The 18697-nt window shown below is 40.9% G+C and overlaps 1 protein-coding gene across 4 annotated transcripts in view; it reads left to right on the forward strand.

Annotated features, from left to right (window-relative positions):
* Positions 1-18697, forward strand: part of kcnh1a (potassium voltage-gated channel, subfamily H (eag-related), member 1a) — a 35240-nt gene that overhangs the window by 3928 nt on the left and 12615 nt on the right. For all 4 annotated transcript variants that reach the window (XM_052081298.1, XM_052081299.1, XM_052081296.1 and 1 more), the window contains 6 exons: positions 1814-1937; positions 6482-6588; positions 6767-6895; positions 8231-8349; positions 9801-10193; positions 16678-16835. In XM_052081298.1, the coding sequence (XP_051937258.1) occupies positions 1814-1937; positions 6482-6588; positions 6767-6895; positions 8231-8349; positions 9801-10193; positions 16678-16835 (1030 nt within the window). The remainder of the gene's footprint in view (positions 1-1813; positions 1938-6481; positions 6589-6766; positions 6896-8230; positions 8350-9800; positions 10194-16677; positions 16836-18697) is intronic.

Below are 18697 nucleotides of genomic sequence, written 5' to 3' on the forward strand. Positions count from 1 at the left end.
GTTTTTCTTTTTTATTGCATCACTTGTCTATTATTTTTACACTTTATGAGCATAAAGTGGCAATGGTTGTTTTCACAATTATGATAATATTATTTTGAATATTTTCCAAACAAGTTGAGTATTTGATGTGGTTATCAAGTCAAGTGTTTTACATATAGAACATTTTTTGATAGGGACTTAAACTGAATCACATCACAGCCTTTTAAAATTTTTAAACAACAAAAAAATCGTGCCATTATTTCAGGGATGGGCATAATTATCCACAAATCGATGAACCGACTGTTAATTTTTAAAAAAAAATTGTTGCTTGGAAAACTCTTAAAAAAACAACAACTTTTTTCTCCCAAAGGACGCTTGAAGCACATGTTTTTGATCTTTTTCGCCGCTGCTTTCAAGAAACGTTAATAATAAATAAACGATAATTTAGAGCCAGAAGTAAGGCGCAACACCAGGAATGCTGCGTCATTTTCATTGATGACAGATTTTTTGTTGTTGTTGTTGATATTTGAAGATCATGCATTGACGGCAAACAGACCGTGAAACAAGTGCCATAGTGGCACTGATTGTCTCGGCCTATTAGCATATTGACTATGAGTAAGTGTAGCTCCGAGGTGCTGCTCACCTTTTTAATATGCAAAATAGGCCGCGTTAAAACCCACTGCCATTTTTTTAAAATGACCTTTAAAACTAATAACGGCAGTTATTGATATTTGCAGACAAATGAGCGATCATGACGATTATCCTCGGTGATCCTTCTCCATTTAGCCTAGAAAAAAAATATAACAAAATCACGCACACACCTCTGTTAAAATGAACTCCACTGAGGTATTTGTGTCAGTGTGTGCAGTCGAATTTGTCAGTCTTACCTCCGCCGCGTGTAATGAAGCATCATGGACGCTAATGAACATTGATCAAGTGTGTTGGGAACTCTGAAATCAAAGGTTACAAGTCTGTCCTTGTAATATAAATAACTGTAGACAAGCTGGTGGACACTACATGCAAAATACACTCCAAAATATTTTGGCCAGATGTATCAGGACAATTATCGCATCCCAATTAGTGATTGGTCTTGTCGTGTGAGAAGAATAGTAAAAATAGGAATTATAATCAACCACCGATACATAGATTAACAAACCAGTGGCGCAATTTACTGCTCTCACTTCTTCACCTTAGTGCGATAAGTGACATTAAAACGAGAGTTTGGAACTTTACTCGCAGAGACATTAAATATGGTTATCGATAATAGCAATGACTGGCATTAAAATGGGAGTTAAGAATATGCAGAGAGCACGAACAAAATTTTCTATTCAATAAAATGGTGTTCACTACATGGCTGTGACCAGCAGAGGCACTGTTGTGCTATCGAGTTTGCAGAACACGCCAAGTCCGCAATACAGCGTAGCTCAATCATTCTGATCAGTACGATGACGTTGATTAAAATTCAAAGGGCAGAAATATATTTTCCATTTGCAACCAGCAGAGGCGCTGTTGGGTCAATCTGGGACCCAACAAAAAGAGTTCCAAATGGGAAGTGGAGGAAGATAGCTCAGAGTTAGCTGCTAATGCTATCGCCATGAACTGCTTCTTAACATCCTTTTGGCCTTTTTTTTTTCCCGCTTGTGTCTTTTCAATGTCTCCAATAACTCTCCCTTTTAATTCCCCCCCGCCCCCCATATTTTCTTTTGAATCTGATCAAAGGCAAATATTTCCGATCTCCCCGAGTTTCTCTGAGTGTTGAAGAGATGCAGGCGTTAACCCCTCAAGCGTTTGCCTTCTTGTGCTTCTTGTGTTTTTGTCCCCCCGGGCTGTGCAGACACCAACTTTGTGCTGGGCAACGCGCAAATTGTGGACTGGCCCATTGTCTACAGCAACGACGGATTTTGCAAACTGTCGGGGTACCACAGGGCCGAGGTCATGCAGAAGAGCAGCACCTGCAGGTAAGCCGCAGCCATTGGTTTATCTACATGTCAATCATTTTTTGTATTATGTTTATGTTAAAAAAGTAAAATAAAACCAAGATAAAAAATGTCAACAGTTTTCCATCAATTTCATTTCATTTGTTCTAGTCGGCTTTTCCTGACATTTTTTTTTTGCTTTCTAACCAAAGTCTGCAATGTGGACATATTCGTAATTCCCTTCACAATGACTGAGGCCCCAGTTCGAGCTGAAGAAAAAAGAAATCCAAGAAAATGTCTCCTAGAACAGCTGCACTTTATTCTTTAGTGTTAATCAGAGGTACTTTTGCTGCCTCCCATTTTAACATGAATTTGTATGTGTTGGAAGTTGTTTGTTCTTACCTCTGTCTTGGAAAGATTATTTTCATCAATTGAGTTGTCAGGCGGCCCGGTTGTCCACTGGTTAGCACGTCGGCTTCACAGTGCAGAGGTACCGGGTTTTTTTTCTGGTCACCGTCGTTGCAGTCATTGGTGTTGACGAGTTCTCTGCTGGCATCTCATCTGGTGGTGTTCATTTTATCCGAGCGTGATGCAGCAGATGCAGCGGCAGCCTCAATTAGAGAGCGGTTTTTCAAATGAATAATAGATCCTGTTGTTGTTAAATCGACAAAATGGAGGCCATACGTCCTCATTTTCTGTACTCCCTCAGTGGCGCTGTGCGCCATTTATGCCCAAGTCTCGGGATTGGTTATTGGAACAAGTGGACGATCGGTTCCCAGTAAAAAAAAAAAGAACTCAATACAGAGTTTTCGTTTTACAGTCGAATGGCAAGCGTTTTGTCTGGAAAGCAGTCTGAGTATTTATTCGATACCCTTGATATCGAGCTAAACATCCATTTACTCTTATACTGTTTGTCCTCACTACCAAACAATTCAGCGCAAAACAAAGAAAGGATGATGTCTCGCTATGAACATTTTCCACTCTTTGTTCCACATTTGGAAACTCATGTACAGTTAAAATATGACCAGTAAACTACTGTTCAACACTACTAGTAGCACCATAATGCCCGCTAGTAGTTTTCCGTCCCTCGTAATATAGAGTAGTCCGACCAGTATGGAAAAATGTCATATAACAACGGAAAAACATTTCGAGTGAGCTAGTCATTCAAATAGTGCGCTGAATTGTCTTATTAGTTTGGACATGGAGCATACTGGTACACGGAAAACCCATTTGAGCATTTATTTGATGTCTCACTAACATCCAGCTCAACATTCATGTACTAGCATGCTCTTAGCCTTCACTAGGAGGACTGCTAGCTTTAGCGCACAGATTCCAACTACACTAGTGCGCAGTTTTGTCTCCCTCGTGACAGCTTGGCTTCTTACTGGTATGCCAAAGTTATTCTGCTCGTTTCGAGAAATGTCAACAGTGGAAAAATTGAGTGATTTGTCGACTGCGCTGAATTGTCTTACTAGTGAAAGACAAAAAGCGTACCTAAAGCAAGGGTATCAAGGATATTGAAGAGATTCTCAAGCGACTTTTCATTCGTGCAGCTAGTAAAGGAGCCGCTCAATTAATAGATTATCATTTGAAAAAGGAAAATATCAAAAGTGCGGTAATGAGACGGAACTCGCTGATGAAAGATGCGGGGGGCCTGAGTGAAAGCCCCCCCACCCACCTCACCCCACAGCTTGCTGACGGCATCGTGGATCGTTTTGCGTCTCCTTGTTGCGGGGACGAGGGGAGTGGGGCATGTCGTGAGAGCGATCCAATGGAAAATATGGCAAATGACAGCGCCTCTTAAGCCTCGGCGTCGACGCGCTGCGTGTTGACTGTTAGCGTTTAACCAGTGTGCCAGTAAGCAGTAAATTAATAGGATCACATCACGATGGCGCGCCGCTGCCAGATTTGCAAATGGTGTGAGATTTCTTGTGTTTTGTCACAGCCAGCACTGCTGATTTGGAGCCTCGGGTGCTCCGGCATAAGCTTCAGAACACTTGCCAGCACCAACACTCAACACACTCGTAGTGTGTGACTGTGCATGTCTGTGTGTGTGTGCTGTGATTCGTTTTACGTTTATTTTTAGTCACAGATCCTTTGTGTGTGTGTGTGTAGGGAGGAACCAGTCCTAAAATCACCTCACTGTATTTAGCCGATTTTAGATAAGTCATTACACAATCAGTGTGTAGATTTTTAGTCACTCTTGCACTCGAAATAATGCTGCACACTTTATATGACTGGGTCAAAAAACAAACACAATCAAACACCCAAAACAATTCGGTCTTGTTTTTTTCTCTTTTGTTTGTTTTTTGACCCAGCAATTTTAACTGTGTGGGTTATTTCCTGAACCCACAACCTGGGTAGCTGTGGATTTTCAGCAGATTGGGTTACTCTTATCCAAGGTTGGGTTAATTCTTCTGACCCATCAAATTGGGTTGAAGATTGCATTTGGGCGGGCTAAAGAGCCAAAGCTTGTCACCTCACTCTAAAAACATCCATCCATCCATCCATCCATCCATCCATCCATCCATCCATCCATCCATCCATCCATCCATCCATCCATCCATCCATCCATCCCTTTTCTGATCCGCTTTAACCTCACAAGGATCGCGGGGTGTGCTGAAGCCTATGCCAGTCGTCTTTGGGGGACACCCTGAACCACTTGCCAACCAATCGCAGGGCACACAGAGACGAACAACCATCCGCGCTCACACCAAAGGACAATTGAGAGTGTTCAATCAGCCTGCCATGCTTATTTTTTGGAAAGTGGGAGGAAACCGTAGTACCCGGAGAAAACCCACGCAGGCACGGGGAGAACATGCAAAATCCACACAGGAAAGCTGGCGCTGGAATCGTACGTTTGCACTGTGAGGTCGACGCGCTAAACACTCGATCAGCGGGCCGCCCCACTCTAAAAACAATTGGGTACAAAATAACCCGATTTGGGTAAAAAAAAAACGTACTGACCCTTTATATGGGTCAATTTCTTCTCAACATGTTCCAAGCATTTGATGCCCAGTTGCGTGGATGGCGCTAGACGATGAGGCTATAAAACATTCAGAGTGTGTGCAGCTAGTTTTTGATGTTTTGACAAGATGACTCCCAACATTAAAAAAAAAAACGCATGCTCATTTCCAACATCTGAGCCTTCTTTGCTGCGGATCAAAGATTTGTGTCCCGAGTCTCTCAGGACAAACCCCGCGGGAATCCCCGACACGCAACGAGCGAGTGACTTACGGAATTTTTTTTCGTTGCCTTTCTTTGAAGAAAGTGGCATTCAGAGAGAAAGAGGACATTTCGGAAAACATCAGGCGCTCGTCTGAGTAGTCGGCCCGCGGCGTCGAAATGTAGCCTTGTTCATTAAATTGAGCTTTTCCGTTTGCATTTCAAAACAAACCCACCCGTGCGATATATTTAGATCGGGGCTGACAGCGCAAAAGCGCGCGATCAGTGACCTGTCCTCCGGATAATGTATTCATTACAGCAGGTAAGAATCTTCGCTTTTTCACTCTGACAAAGGCCATAAATGCTCATCTGCTTCTGCTCAATTTTTCACGCAGCAATCAGGCTGAGTACCTGCGGGTGTACATTGATGAATAGCATGTCATTAAAGGCTTTTGTGGGGAGGAATTTAAGGAAGAAAAACGAACGCCCTACACACAGGATGTATCCAGATGGATGGCTTATTATTTTTGACAAAAAATTTAACAAAAGAAAGGAAAAAAAAGTTATTTTTTGTTTGAATTTTCTCTCAGCATCTGAAAACCAAAAACTGGACATTTTTGTTGTTTTTCTACATTTAAAATAATGTTTTTTTCCCCCCCTCATGATCTGAAAATTATTACAATTAGGGAGCGGGGGAGGGGGGGCATTTCCAGATTAATTTATTTGGAAATTGATTCATCTTTTTTTTGATATAACAAAACATATTTTTAAAAAAGATTTTCCAGATGTATTACATTGATTATTACATGTATTAAATGTATTACATGTCATTAATTAATATTAATTACATTGAAACATTAGTTTTCCAAATTAAAAATAAATATGACATTTAAAGAATTTTTTGTTTGTTTTCAGATTGAAATTAGTGTTAAATTTAATTGGATGTAAAACAGAGACACTTTTAAAATGTATTTTTTTAAATTTGAAAACAAGCCCTTCACTGTTGTCTGACAAAAGCAAAACTAGAAATTAATTTCTTGCTCCCATTTTTCATTGTTTTTTTTATTCGTTTTTTGAGATATTTAAAAAAAAACATGTCGCTTTTTTTTTACACTCTTTCTGTTCCATAAAATTAATTAACATATCCATGAAGTACACGAGGAAGTATATTTATTTTCAAAATAAAATTAAATAACACATTTCAGATTTTTCTGGCCATTTTAGAAAAAATTGATTTATTTTCAGATTAAAAAAATGGAAAGAATTTTGTTTTTTAAATGGAAACATTTGGGGACAGCATTGATTGAAAAACTACAAGGGAATTTTCAAAACAAAAATCTAAGTAACCTATTAAAATATTTGCACATTCATTAATGTCTACTCTTTAAATGTCAAAATTGTCATCTTTTTTTTTCCCCCAGCTTCATGTATGGCGAGCTCACCGACAAAGACACGACAGAAAAAGTGCGTCTGACGTTTGAGAACTACGAGATGAACTCTTTTGAAATCCTCATGTACAAAAAGAACAGTGAGTACCCCACATTCCCCTCATCATGCAAATGTATTCCGGAATGTGCACGGCTTACTTCAAAGTGCTCTCTGAACACTTCCTCGCCGGCCGATGCCGAGTCGCCAATGTTTGTTTCCACCTGTGTAGTAAGCATGGAATCACTGTGACCTTTTAAGATGATTCCTTGTGCTTTTAGGGACGCCCGTGTGGTTCTTTGTCAAGATCGCGCCCATTCGAAATGAGCAGGAGAAGGTGGTCCTGTTTTTGTGCACCTTCAGTGACATCACCGCCTTCAAACAGCCCATCGAGGACGACTCGTCCAAAGGTTGGTAACATGGAGACAAACTAAGAACTTGTTTTGGACTTGAGCGCGGTACGATGACAGTAAACTCAACTTACTGCACTTTACAAGAAGCAGTTTGGAAGATTTTTCAAAAAATGAGGCTTCATGCTCTTTTCCACTTCCATTTTGAGGTGTTTGTCACACGAAGCAGAAAACAAAGAAACACATACACGTGCACTTGAAACAGCCATGGAATTTTGCCTTCAAAACATCATAACTGAAACTAATTTGAACAAAAACTGTGCAGCCAATTGTGTAGATCTTCTTTATCCTCTGTGAAGAAATCGAATATACTTCCCCCAAGGTGGCTAAGCCACGCACACACGAGCAGCGCAATATTCATTGAAGTGAATCAAAACAGGGCGGCATGGTTAGCACGTCGACCTCACCGTGCAGAGGTATAGGGTTCAATTCTGGCTCCGTTTGGATGTTCTCTCCTTACTTGTGTGGGTTTTCTCTGGGTATTCTGGTTTCCCAAACAAAAACATGTATGGCAGATTAATGGAACACTTTAACTTGTCTCCAGGTGTGATTGTGAGTGTGAACGTTTGTCCGTCTATGTGTGCCCTGCGATTGGCTGGCAACCGGTTCAGGGTGTACCCCGCCTACAGCCCGAAGACAGCTGGGTTTGGCTCCAGACGTCCGTGACCCTTTGTGAGGATGAGCGGATGAGAAAATAGAAGGATGGATGAATCAAAACATTATGGCCAAAACAGATTTTATTTATCTATTTACAGTATATCTGTCTAATTAGGTCCGTACTGTATGTTTTTATGAAGTACAATATTATAGAGTGCACTACATCGGCACATATTATAGAGTGCACTACATCGGTACAACATTATGGGTTTTTTTTTCCGACCATCGGCCTCCTTCTGTCGTGCTCAGGTTTGTTTTTTTCTATAAATCCCTAAAAATACTGCGATGGTCTTTTTATAGCTGCTACCAGTCGTGGAAATACATACTGTATGGGAGCATACAGGAAGAAAGTTCTTTTGTTTCTTGCATCAAAGTGTGTTTACTGGTGCACGGGAGATACCGACGCACTTTCAAATGACGAAATAAAATGTAAAAATCCACAGGGAGATGAGTGTGAGAAAAGTGAGACGAATACAAAGGATGTGGGTAGAATTCAATACGACTTGCAAAAGGTAGACCCAAGAGTAGGGAAGCAAGCTGACGAGACAACCAAGGACACCTGGGCTAAGACACATGTGACCGGAGGGAGCTGATTGGTAGACACGACGACGAGGGCTGACGAGAACAGGCGGAAACGAAACATGATATCCTAACGGCGTTCCATTTGGCATGTTGCAGGCTGGGGTAAGTTTGCCCGACTGACTCGAGCTCTGACCAGCAGCCGAGGCGTCTTGCAGCAGCTGCAGCCCACCGTCCACAAAGGAGAGAACGTACACAAGCACTCGCGCCTGGCTGAGGTAAGTGTTCTCCCCCCCCCCCCCCCCCCCACAAACACACACACACCTTCTGTCTACGTCTGTCTATCTATCTCCATGTGATTAGGAAGGAGAAAGGAAGGAGTCGGTTTTGTACCAGCGTGTTTGGGTCCTTTTGCGATGCAGTGTTTAACAAATTTCAAAGTATCATCATCATAAATGGCTTTAATACAGATTGTTTATTCCCTTTCATATTTTTTAAGACTGGATTGCACAATTTTTATTTTATTTTTTTCAATAGCTGTCTTGTTATATATTTTTATCCCACTTTGAAAAGATTTTGAGTTGGCACTGGGGTGTGGGCTTGGCTTAGGGCGGGGGTCTCCAACATGGCACTGTTGTAAAAATAGCTCACCACATGGTAAGGTCAAAAAGGAACTGATCCAATTTAATGGGTTATTTATGTACATCCACCTAGCCGTTATCTGAAACGCTTTATCTCAAAACAACTCCATTTATTATTATCAATCCATCCATCCATTGTCCTCACAAGGGTCGCGGTGTGTGCTGGAGCCTATCCCAGGTGTCTTCGGGCAGTAGGCGGGGGACACCCTGAACCGCTTGCCAACCAATCGCAGGGCACACAGAGACGAACAACCATCCGCGCTTACACTCACACCTTGGGACAATTTTGAGTGTTCAATCAGCCTGTCATGCATGTTTTTGGAATGTAGGCAGGAAACCGGAGTACCCGGAGAAAACCCACGCAGGCACCTGGGAGAACATGCAAACTCCTCGCAGGGAGGCTGTTGCTGGAATTGTCTTTTTTTTTTCTTTTTTAAAATACAAAACTGGTTTTGTATTTAAATTTTATTTGTAGTGTTTTGGGTGAAATGAATCGATCCTCTTTTGACCCAATTTGGGTTATTTTTGACCCAAGTTTTAAAGAGCAGCGATGGAATATGTTGACTTTCTTGAAACATTGGGGAAATGGTCAAGATGGAAACACTTGCAGACTTTTCTAGAAATAAAGTGTTACTTGTTGACATCGGTTTGCTACCTCGTTGAATCATATCAATAATTCCGAACATGATCAGTGTCTTCCTTCACATACAGTCAATAAATATCATTAAAAACTCTTAAAATAAATGACATCAATACAATTACAGGTCATTTGAGCAAGGGCGTATCAAACAGGTAGCTCTTCATGATCATCAGCACCCGAAACGTATCTCTCATTTTAAAGGTTGGTGCCCAGGACGAAGGCTATGGTTAGCATTAGCGCGAGGCTTAGGCTAGAGTTTGCTGTCACTTCACATTATGACTGCCACTGATTCAGGGACAGCGCGGTTAATACAGTGGACAGTTTATCATGTTATCAGGTTGAAGGGTGCACAAAAAGGGTTAAAAGGCCTCACGTGCTTAAATCCTCGGCGGTGTTTTGTTTCCCGCGAGTCCTGTTCCAGGCTAACGGACGTTGCGTTTGTGGACAGGTGCTCCAGCTGGGCTCCGACATCCTACCCCAGTACAAGCAGGAGACCCCTAAGACGCCCCCGCACATCATCCTCCACTACTGCCTCTTCAAGACCACTTGGGACTGGGTCATCCTCATCCTCACCTTTTACACAGCCATCATGGTGCCCTACAACGTGTCCTTCAAAACCAAGCAGAACAACGTAACGTGGCTAGTGGTGGACAGCATCGTGGACGTCATCTTCTTGGTGGACATCGTGCTCAATTTCCACACCACCTTCGTGGGGCCGGCCGGCGAGGTCATCTCCGACCCCAAACTCATCCGCATGAACTACCTGAAGACCTGGTTCGTCATAGACCTGCTCTCCTGCCTGCCCTACGACGTCATCAACGCCTTTGAGAACGTTGACGAGGTGAGCGCGTTGACTGCCACGTGTGATATGAAAAATATTTAGAATCTCATCTATACAATTTGTTTAAGTACAAATCATATACTGGTCATAATTTCAGTATGACCAGTATATGATTTGTACCGGGTTCGATTCCAGCTCCGGCCTCCCTGTGTGGAGTTTGCATGTTCTCCCCGGGCCTGCGTGGGTTTTCTCCGGGTGCTCCGGTTTCCTCCCACATTCCAAAAACATGCGTGGCAGGCTGATTGAACACTCTGAATTGTCCCTAGGTGTGAGTGTGAGTGCGAATGGTTGTTCATTTCTGTGTGCCCTGCGATTGGCTGGCAACCGATTCAGGGTGTCCCCCGCCTACTGCCCGGAGACGGCTGGGATAGGCTCCAGCACCCCCCGCGACCCTAGTGAGGACCAAGCGGCTCGGAAGATGAACGAACGAACGAATGAATGAATGAATGAATGAATGAATGAATGAATGAATTTCAGTATGGTCTGAGGGTCCAGAGCAAGTCGCGTGGTGATCAGTGCGCCAAATCGTGACGGTACAGAATTGAAAAAATGTGATATTGGTGTTAGCCTTCTCGGAATGGAATTGGAAAAGCTGCAAGGGATGGGGGAGGAGAGATTTTGTCAGTGGAGCAAGACATTGACAGCAGCCTGTCACTGATGTTGTTCTCGTGCCTGTTGTTGCTGTACAATGGGTGCTGTAGACTGTCCCTGATGGGCAGATGATTGTTGGGTATCCTCTTTTCTGACACAGATGCCAGGCTGTTTAACTCTGTGCCGCAGACAGAATACCGGTAATAGAAAATTTGAGATTATCCAAATTACGAAAGAATAGACCGAGCGCTAATTGGGAAAAAATTCGAATGCTAATGGCTAGGGCTTGTTTTGGGCTCAGGTTCGGGTTATGGATTGAGTTGTTTGTTGGGCTACACTTGATCCAAACTTGTACGGCACATTGACTCTCAATACTCTCAATAGATTTGAATCGCTTCGTGTGACAAGAAGCGATTTTCATAGCGGAGCCTTCATCCAGCATCAGTGCAGATGCTCACTCATATTTCATACATTTAACAAGCAGTCACATTCTTTCTCCACTTTTTCTTTTTTCACTTGTTTGTGAATGTCCACAAAGCTTTTTCTGGCGCTCTCGCTTTCATATTTACACATAATTGGTGAGTGTGAAGGAGGGGGGTGGAGCTTTTCCATTTTCAAAGGGCCCGCATACACACACACACACACACTGCTGTGTCATCCGTGGCCTCCAACCGTTAAAACCTCACAGCTGCTGACGGAATGCAATGCATTGTGGGTAACAACAATAGCGACCGTCAGATATTTTGACAGTCATAAATAATCATGTCTGCGTCTGGTTTTCTGCTACCCGATTGCTTTATTCATCAACTCTGCTACAAAAATCTATTGGACCTCAATTTAAGATGATCATGAATGTGGTCTCAGAACAAAATAAGTCCAGCTACAACTAAGGTCCTATATTGCAAACCGATTGGATGGAGCGGTCGTTCGTCTACTTTTGTGCTGATCCTTTGTCATGGAAGCGGAATTGTTGACACAGCTCTTGTATGTAATAGTTCTGGTTGACACATTATAATACACACACGGACAGTGATTGAATGGAGCTTGAGGGTTCTACACTTTTCATTATATCAATGCACCAACAATGTGTGTTTCCGTGTCGTGTGTGTGTGTGTGCTTATTTTTCACGCCCGTGTGTACGTGTGTTATATAAAATGCAGTGTTGGCATTTAGTGTTGCTGTCTGTATGTCAGCAGGCTCTCGGGGTTGACGTGAGGTGTTATCGGAAAGCCGTGAAGGGAGCTCAGTTTGTGTGTGTGTGTGTGTGTGTGTGTGTGTGTGTGTGTGTGTGTGTGTGTGTGTGTGTGTGTGTGTGTGTGAATGCGCGTGCAAGGTTTACAGCGGTCGGTTTCGCGTTTCCGTGCTTCAGCATCGCGGATGCTGACGAGTTCAAGCGTCAGGAGGACACAAGCGGTCACTTGGCGGTCGTCGACGCTGAACTGGACACGCTGCAGCTGGTAGACAAGATGTAATATTAGAGATGCGGCGAATATATGTCAAGAAAACCCCCGGCTAGAAGTTGCAATGAAAAAACTGTGCCATGTGTTGTTGCACCAGACAAAAAAAACAAAACAAAATTGTACAACTTTTTTGCGATTACAAAAAAGAAAATATTGGTCCAATAATATTACAGCGCAAAAATACTCAAATCGTGTGACAAAATTGGTATAAGTTAATACAACTACTGAGATTCTTTAAAAACATTTTTTTTTACAATATTTAATAAAAATAATGCACAATAAAATTGATATACAGATAAACATTTCACCAAAAATGGCACAAAATTCAAAATATTACACAATAAATACTCAATATAAAGTTAGAAAAATACACAAGGCACACCAAAATCTTTTAGAAAAATTACAAATTTGAGCCAAAAGAATTACAGAATGATGATAAATAATTAAAAATAGACACATATCACATGGACAATAAAATTGAAATGAAAATATTTGAATAAAGAAAAAAAAAGATGGAAAAAAATCTACAAAAGTTGTGTATAATAAACCAACTTCATAAGGGAAAACAATTCAACAAAAAAAATCTAAAATAATAGAAAATATACTTTTTTTAATAAAGGATAAAAATTATAAAAAAAATATTTGAAAATAATTTTAGACAGTAGACAAACTGCAAAAATATGGCCAGCTTCATTAAGGAGATGCATACATTAAATATAAAAATGCGTTTACTTTGCCAGTGGTCTTCACAATCATTCCAAGGCAAAACTATACAAACCACACAGAAATCACCAACCGATCCAAAATCTATTTTCTTAATTGCAAAGAGTGAGAGGAACGACCGCTAAGCTTTGGTTAAGCCAATCAAACGTGCAACATCATCATCAACAGTGATGAAAGTTCTTCTTTTAAAGTTCGCAGCAATCTTTGGTGAACTGCCAAACATTGCGCTGAACTTCCTGCCTGCTTACCATTGCAATTTCAGACAATCACGTTGATGAACTTCCTGTTTCCGAAGCAATCGCCGGTCAGCTTCTTCGCAATTTCCGAGGGGTCTTTCTGCACTGCGCTCCCAATTTTCTCCCAAATTGCTCCGGAGTTGGTCTGCGAGCCAACGTCCAGTCGGGGACCTTAATGAGCCGCCTGAATAACTGTGATGGCCTTCGAACAGGGAGGCGAGGCGGCCTTGATTAGCAATTTGGTTTTTCTTGACCGTGTCATTGTGTTGGTTTTTTTTGTAATGATTTGTTGTTGTTGTTTTTTTTGGAGTCATGTTTTTATTCATCACTAGATTGTGTATTCATTTTTCTTTGTCTCCTTGTTCACCCTCGCCTCCCTTTTTTTGTTGTTTGCATGCCCAACCCCGCCTCCACACCCGCCTTCTTCCATCCCACTTTGCTCTTGGCCTCTTTGCATGCATGGAACGTGACGTGGGAAGAATTGGAACCGGCGAGCTGTCACTCAAGTAGGCTTCACTTTGATGAGAATATGATAATGAACAAGTTGGTGTTTTTCTTGTTTTACACACACACACACACATGCGGGCACGCCGTTGACCTTGCACGCTTAGTCGCCAAAGTGCGCAGCAGTCCTGAATTCCAATCACAGGACGGTGCATCTTAGTTTTCCTGTCAATAAAAACCTTAAAAAAAAAAAAAAAAGGAAGCCACTATATTTTCATCATGCTTTATGCTTTCGACCCGTATTTAACAAACTACATTTAACTTATCCTTTTCGAGATGCTAAAAAGGGATCACTTACGAGATTGAAGTACTTTTTACTGAAAGAATTTTGGGGCCGGGGGGAAGAAGACACGTTTTGGGAAAAAAAAACCATCGGTCAGAAAACGAAGATGTGAGATAAATATTGTCGGCATTTTCACTAGTTGAAGTCATATATATTTTCAAAGGAAAAAAAACAACCATGAAATTACAGATGTATTTGGTGAGGAAAAAAATCATATGCTCATAGGAGGTTAAAATCATATTTTTAGATGAAAATATGTGACAAGATGAAAAAAGTAAAAGGGTCAAATATTAAAAGTTTAACATTTTAACGCTTTTTTTGAGTGAGAAAATCTAATCATAATTTATATATTTTTTTATAAGACGAAAAGTAATATTAAACAAGTTTTAAAAATAAGAGAAATTGCAATATTTTGTAAATTCTTATTTTTTTAGCAGCAAGTCTTAAAATCTTGAGATGGAATTTCTACTTTCCCAAGATAAAAGTCGCTTATTTTCGGGAAGAAAAAAAAGCATTGTTCATGGGTTGAAGTTGTACTTTTTCAAGAAAAAAAAGACAACATCAAAGTCATATAAACAGATTAAAGTACTTTTTTTGGGTGGGGTGTGATTAAAAAAGGTCACAGTATTGAAAAATCTAAGCGCCTGACATCTAAAAAGAGTGCTTTGTTCCAAAAACGAGATTAAAAAAAAAAAGAGCCATACAGAAACAAACAGATGTCTCATCCAGCAGCCCAGAGCTCATTGAGGTCCCCGCTGACAACGTCGATGCTCCAAAACAAATAAGACACTTTTTCATTCTCAAATGACTGCGTGGTATCCCAGAGCAGCAGGACACTGAAGCTTGAAAGCAAACATTACATCAGCTTCACACCGCAGCGCGTTCACAACTCACCCAGCCATTAAACAAACGCTTAATCAAGCAAATTTTTTAACGACCGCGCTTTATATCGACAAATGAAATTTGCTAACCGACACTTTTGCATACGTCTGTACGCTACTTGTTATCAAAGCGACCTTCACTGTTCTGGTAGGAAGTGGCATCATGACAAGTTGATTATGACACATTTGATGCCGGTACCTTAACTAACGTGCACCGTGCTTGCAAGAGGAGCACATCAAAAACCGTTCACACTTTTATTCGCAACGAAGTCAAAGTCAAAGGCTTCAATGAAAAACGGATGATTTTGGGGGAAGCCACGCAAACGCCAGACAGATTCAAACCCAGAACCTCTTGACTATGAGGCAGACATGCTAGACCGCTCTAACACTGTGCCGCAAGATTATTTCCTTTGGGCAAAAAAATGTTTTCCAAATCAGTTCTCTCATCTCGGATAATTGAATTTGTGCTCCTCCGAGTGATTTTTCTTTCTGAGAGGGCGATGCGTCCGTCAGACGCCACATAGATCGGATCGGGTGACGGCCAGCGCAGCAGTCGTACGGGTTGCACACCGCCAAGCATTAGCCCAATCAATATGCCTCTTCTCACACACACAGAAACACACACACACACACAGACGCTCAGATAGTCAAGTGTGGGCAATGAGTCTCTGAAGCAGCACAAGGATTGTGCGTGTCCATTTGAATCACTGGTGGTGGGTGTTTGGACAAATTGCTGAGTCGACATTGCGGTCAAGCTGTAAATTCTCTGCACGTTTTGTAATAGAATCACTTTCATAACACACACGCGCGTCCACCCTATGTGTGTGTGTGTGTGTGTGCGCGTGTGTGGCTATCTACCATTTGCATACCCATTCATGTTTGTGGTTATCTATTAACATGACGTGACGTGCATTACTGTGTAAGTGTCAGAGCCTGTCATTTAAAGGGAATGTGATATAATAATAATTTGCGGTAGGAGGAAGACACAATACAATATGGAACTCATAAGCTTAAAAAAACAAACCCTGTATAAACCATCCTACCAGGGCTTGGCAATCGGGTATTACAATCTTTTTTTCACAAAAATGTAATCCTCCTCACCCCCCTTGCTTATAGAAAAAGCGTTGACAGTATTGCCTGTTTAATTAGACTTCTGGGATTCGCCTTATTTCTCCTGATACCAAACAAGCTATTAAACAGTTTTCCCCCCAGCATTAACTTGCATCAACTTCCACAGAAATAATGGAAATTAATATTTTTTTCTTTGGGTTGATGAACTTCACAGCAAGCAGCCGATAGTGAACACTTCTTCAAAAAAGAGGCCAATTACTTGCATAAGGCTGTTTATATGCATTTCCAGTTGAAGTTTGAATATAAAACTAAAAAGCATTGATTTGTATTTGTTTAGACTACGGTACATAACTTTGAAAGCTTGCTCGCTAACACGTGAAGCAAAACACCATTAATGCGTAATGATGGTTAGCTTAGCTTAACATGATTCTACACTTCCTAAGTGGTTTTTAAACTTTTTTTGGGCTACTTCTTAGTCATATTTTGCCCCGCTCTTTTGTTTCAATACCCAGTTGTTCATCTTTAAATTGAGAGATATAACTGTTATTTTAGCATCCCTCTTCAGTGGCTTAAGCTAGCGCCTGTTAGCTAAGCATCAAATTAACACCGTAGACAGTTCCATTTGTTTAGCATGCTCGCTCCAGTCAAAGCGTGTTAGGTAATTCTTTGTTTGCGATGTGTACAACTTTTCAACTTGAACAAATATTTTCCTTTCCCTTTATCTGCCCCCCGCAGGGCATTAGCAGTCTGTTCAGCTCGCTGAAGGTTGTCCGGCTCCTGCGTCTGGGCCGAGTGGCCCGCAAACTGGACCACTACATCGAGTATGGTGCCGCCGTTCTGGTTCTGCTGGTGTGTGTGTTTGGCTTGGCCGCTCACTGGTTGGCCTGCATTTGGTACGTACATATGCGTAATAATCTCTACAGCCAATTATCGTAACAAGGCCACCCATTCAGCTAATTTAGAGGCTGTCTCCCTACCCTCGTATAATTACTAAAAGTGAACTGTATGTTTCAGTATCTTCTGGAGGTTTTTTCTCCTGCAAATGTATACTGTCTCCAAAGTGTAATAATTTTTAAGGCACGGCACGTATTTTACATTAGGAAAATCGTACCACCATACAAGAACGTCACAAAGAGTACATATACTGAAATAACGATGACATTCTCTCAATTGCCGTACAGATATATTTACACGGTTTGAAATGTGAGCTGTTCGTTGGAACACGTTGCTCTTTTTTGATGTATGAATGTCAACAGATTAATTGGACCCTCTGTTATCTAGTGGTGGAGCATTTCATTGTTCTGCCTGTCACTATACATTGCCGACAAAGATGGATGAACATTACTTTTAGGTGGAAAAAAAAATGTATATAATAAAAGGCCAGGTCATCCTTCCCCGAGGTAAATCACAATTACAGTAAATACCATTTATTTTATATTTAAAAAAGGTTGTATTTGTATATTCTTTATATTAAATAATGCGTTCTTTTGCTCAACGTATTCATTCTCCTTTTTACACTTAAACAATTCTCGATTATTTCTTCATAATTATTTAACCAATCATCAAATATAAAATATATTAAAATGCTAATAGGATTGACATCAATAATACATTATTTAATATTTAAATACATATTTCTTTGTCATTTCAATCATTTAATGAAATGCATTTTACCCCCCAGTAAAGTATATTACTGGTACATTATTCCCCCAGAAATAATGATTGGCCAGTTCCGACAAAGGCAAGTGTTTTTTTCCCCCTCAAATTATCGACCAATATAAGGTACTAATATGGCTTGCTTTATTTTTGGTGATGCAATCAGTTTTGATACAGCTGCATCAGTCAACAATTACTTAATGAGAAAAATGAATAAATTAATCAATTTTAGGAGAAATGAAATTGCAACAAATAAAAAAGGACACTTGACAATCACAATGCTCTGTGGGCCGGATAAAAGAATGGGTCATGCTAGTCACTTTACATGCATTCCTTTGTTCCGGATGTACCTAATAAAATGTCACAACACATGAATTCCAGCCCTGATAAAAATAGCTGCTGCACGGATTCCCACAGTGCGGTGTCGGCGGTTGCTATGGTCGCACTGCAAGCTAAAGAAAAAAAAAAGCTTAATTGCCTTTACCTTGGATGACAGCAATGCTGTCACTTGAAATCTCTTTATTTTTGCCCGTTTCTTTTTTTGTGGTGGATCCTCACATTTTGTCAATTTGCTGAGAGGGCAAAAAATCTACAAAAAAAAAAAAGAGTTGATAGAACTGCTGCATCATCACTTCCGAGCTATCTTTCTCAATTTAGAGATGATTTAATTTCCAGAACATTAACTGCAAGTGTAAATGCACAAATGATGAAAACTCTCCTTAAGTTCAACAACCCACCTGAAGATCATCATTACACAGCTGTGATACTTTCCTATTTAGACAGGGTTTAAACCCTGCCCAGACCCCGCAAATTGGTCAGTTAACTCTTTGAGCGGAGTTGACATGAAATGCTGTCAACGGGAATCCAAATGATGAGTGCCATCAAAACATTTTTTAATGGGCCAGTTATGGCATGTTGATTAAGCCAGTACAATTAAAATAAACTATTCCCTGCAGATGGCAGCATTAGATCTCTTTCGGAGGAGCTCACCGTGTGCCAAGCTCCAAAAACATGACAGGCCGTCACAAATGCGACCGTTACAAGGAGCTTGTGATTGATCAAAGTTTAAATCTACTACGAGTCTCTTAAAAGAGAGAAA

Source organism: Hippocampus zosterae, chromosome 11 (assembly GCF_025434085.1).
Source record: "Hippocampus zosterae strain Florida chromosome 11, ASM2543408v3, whole genome shotgun sequence".
NCBI lineage: Eukaryota > Metazoa > Chordata > Actinopteri > Syngnathiformes > Syngnathidae > Hippocampus > Hippocampus zosterae.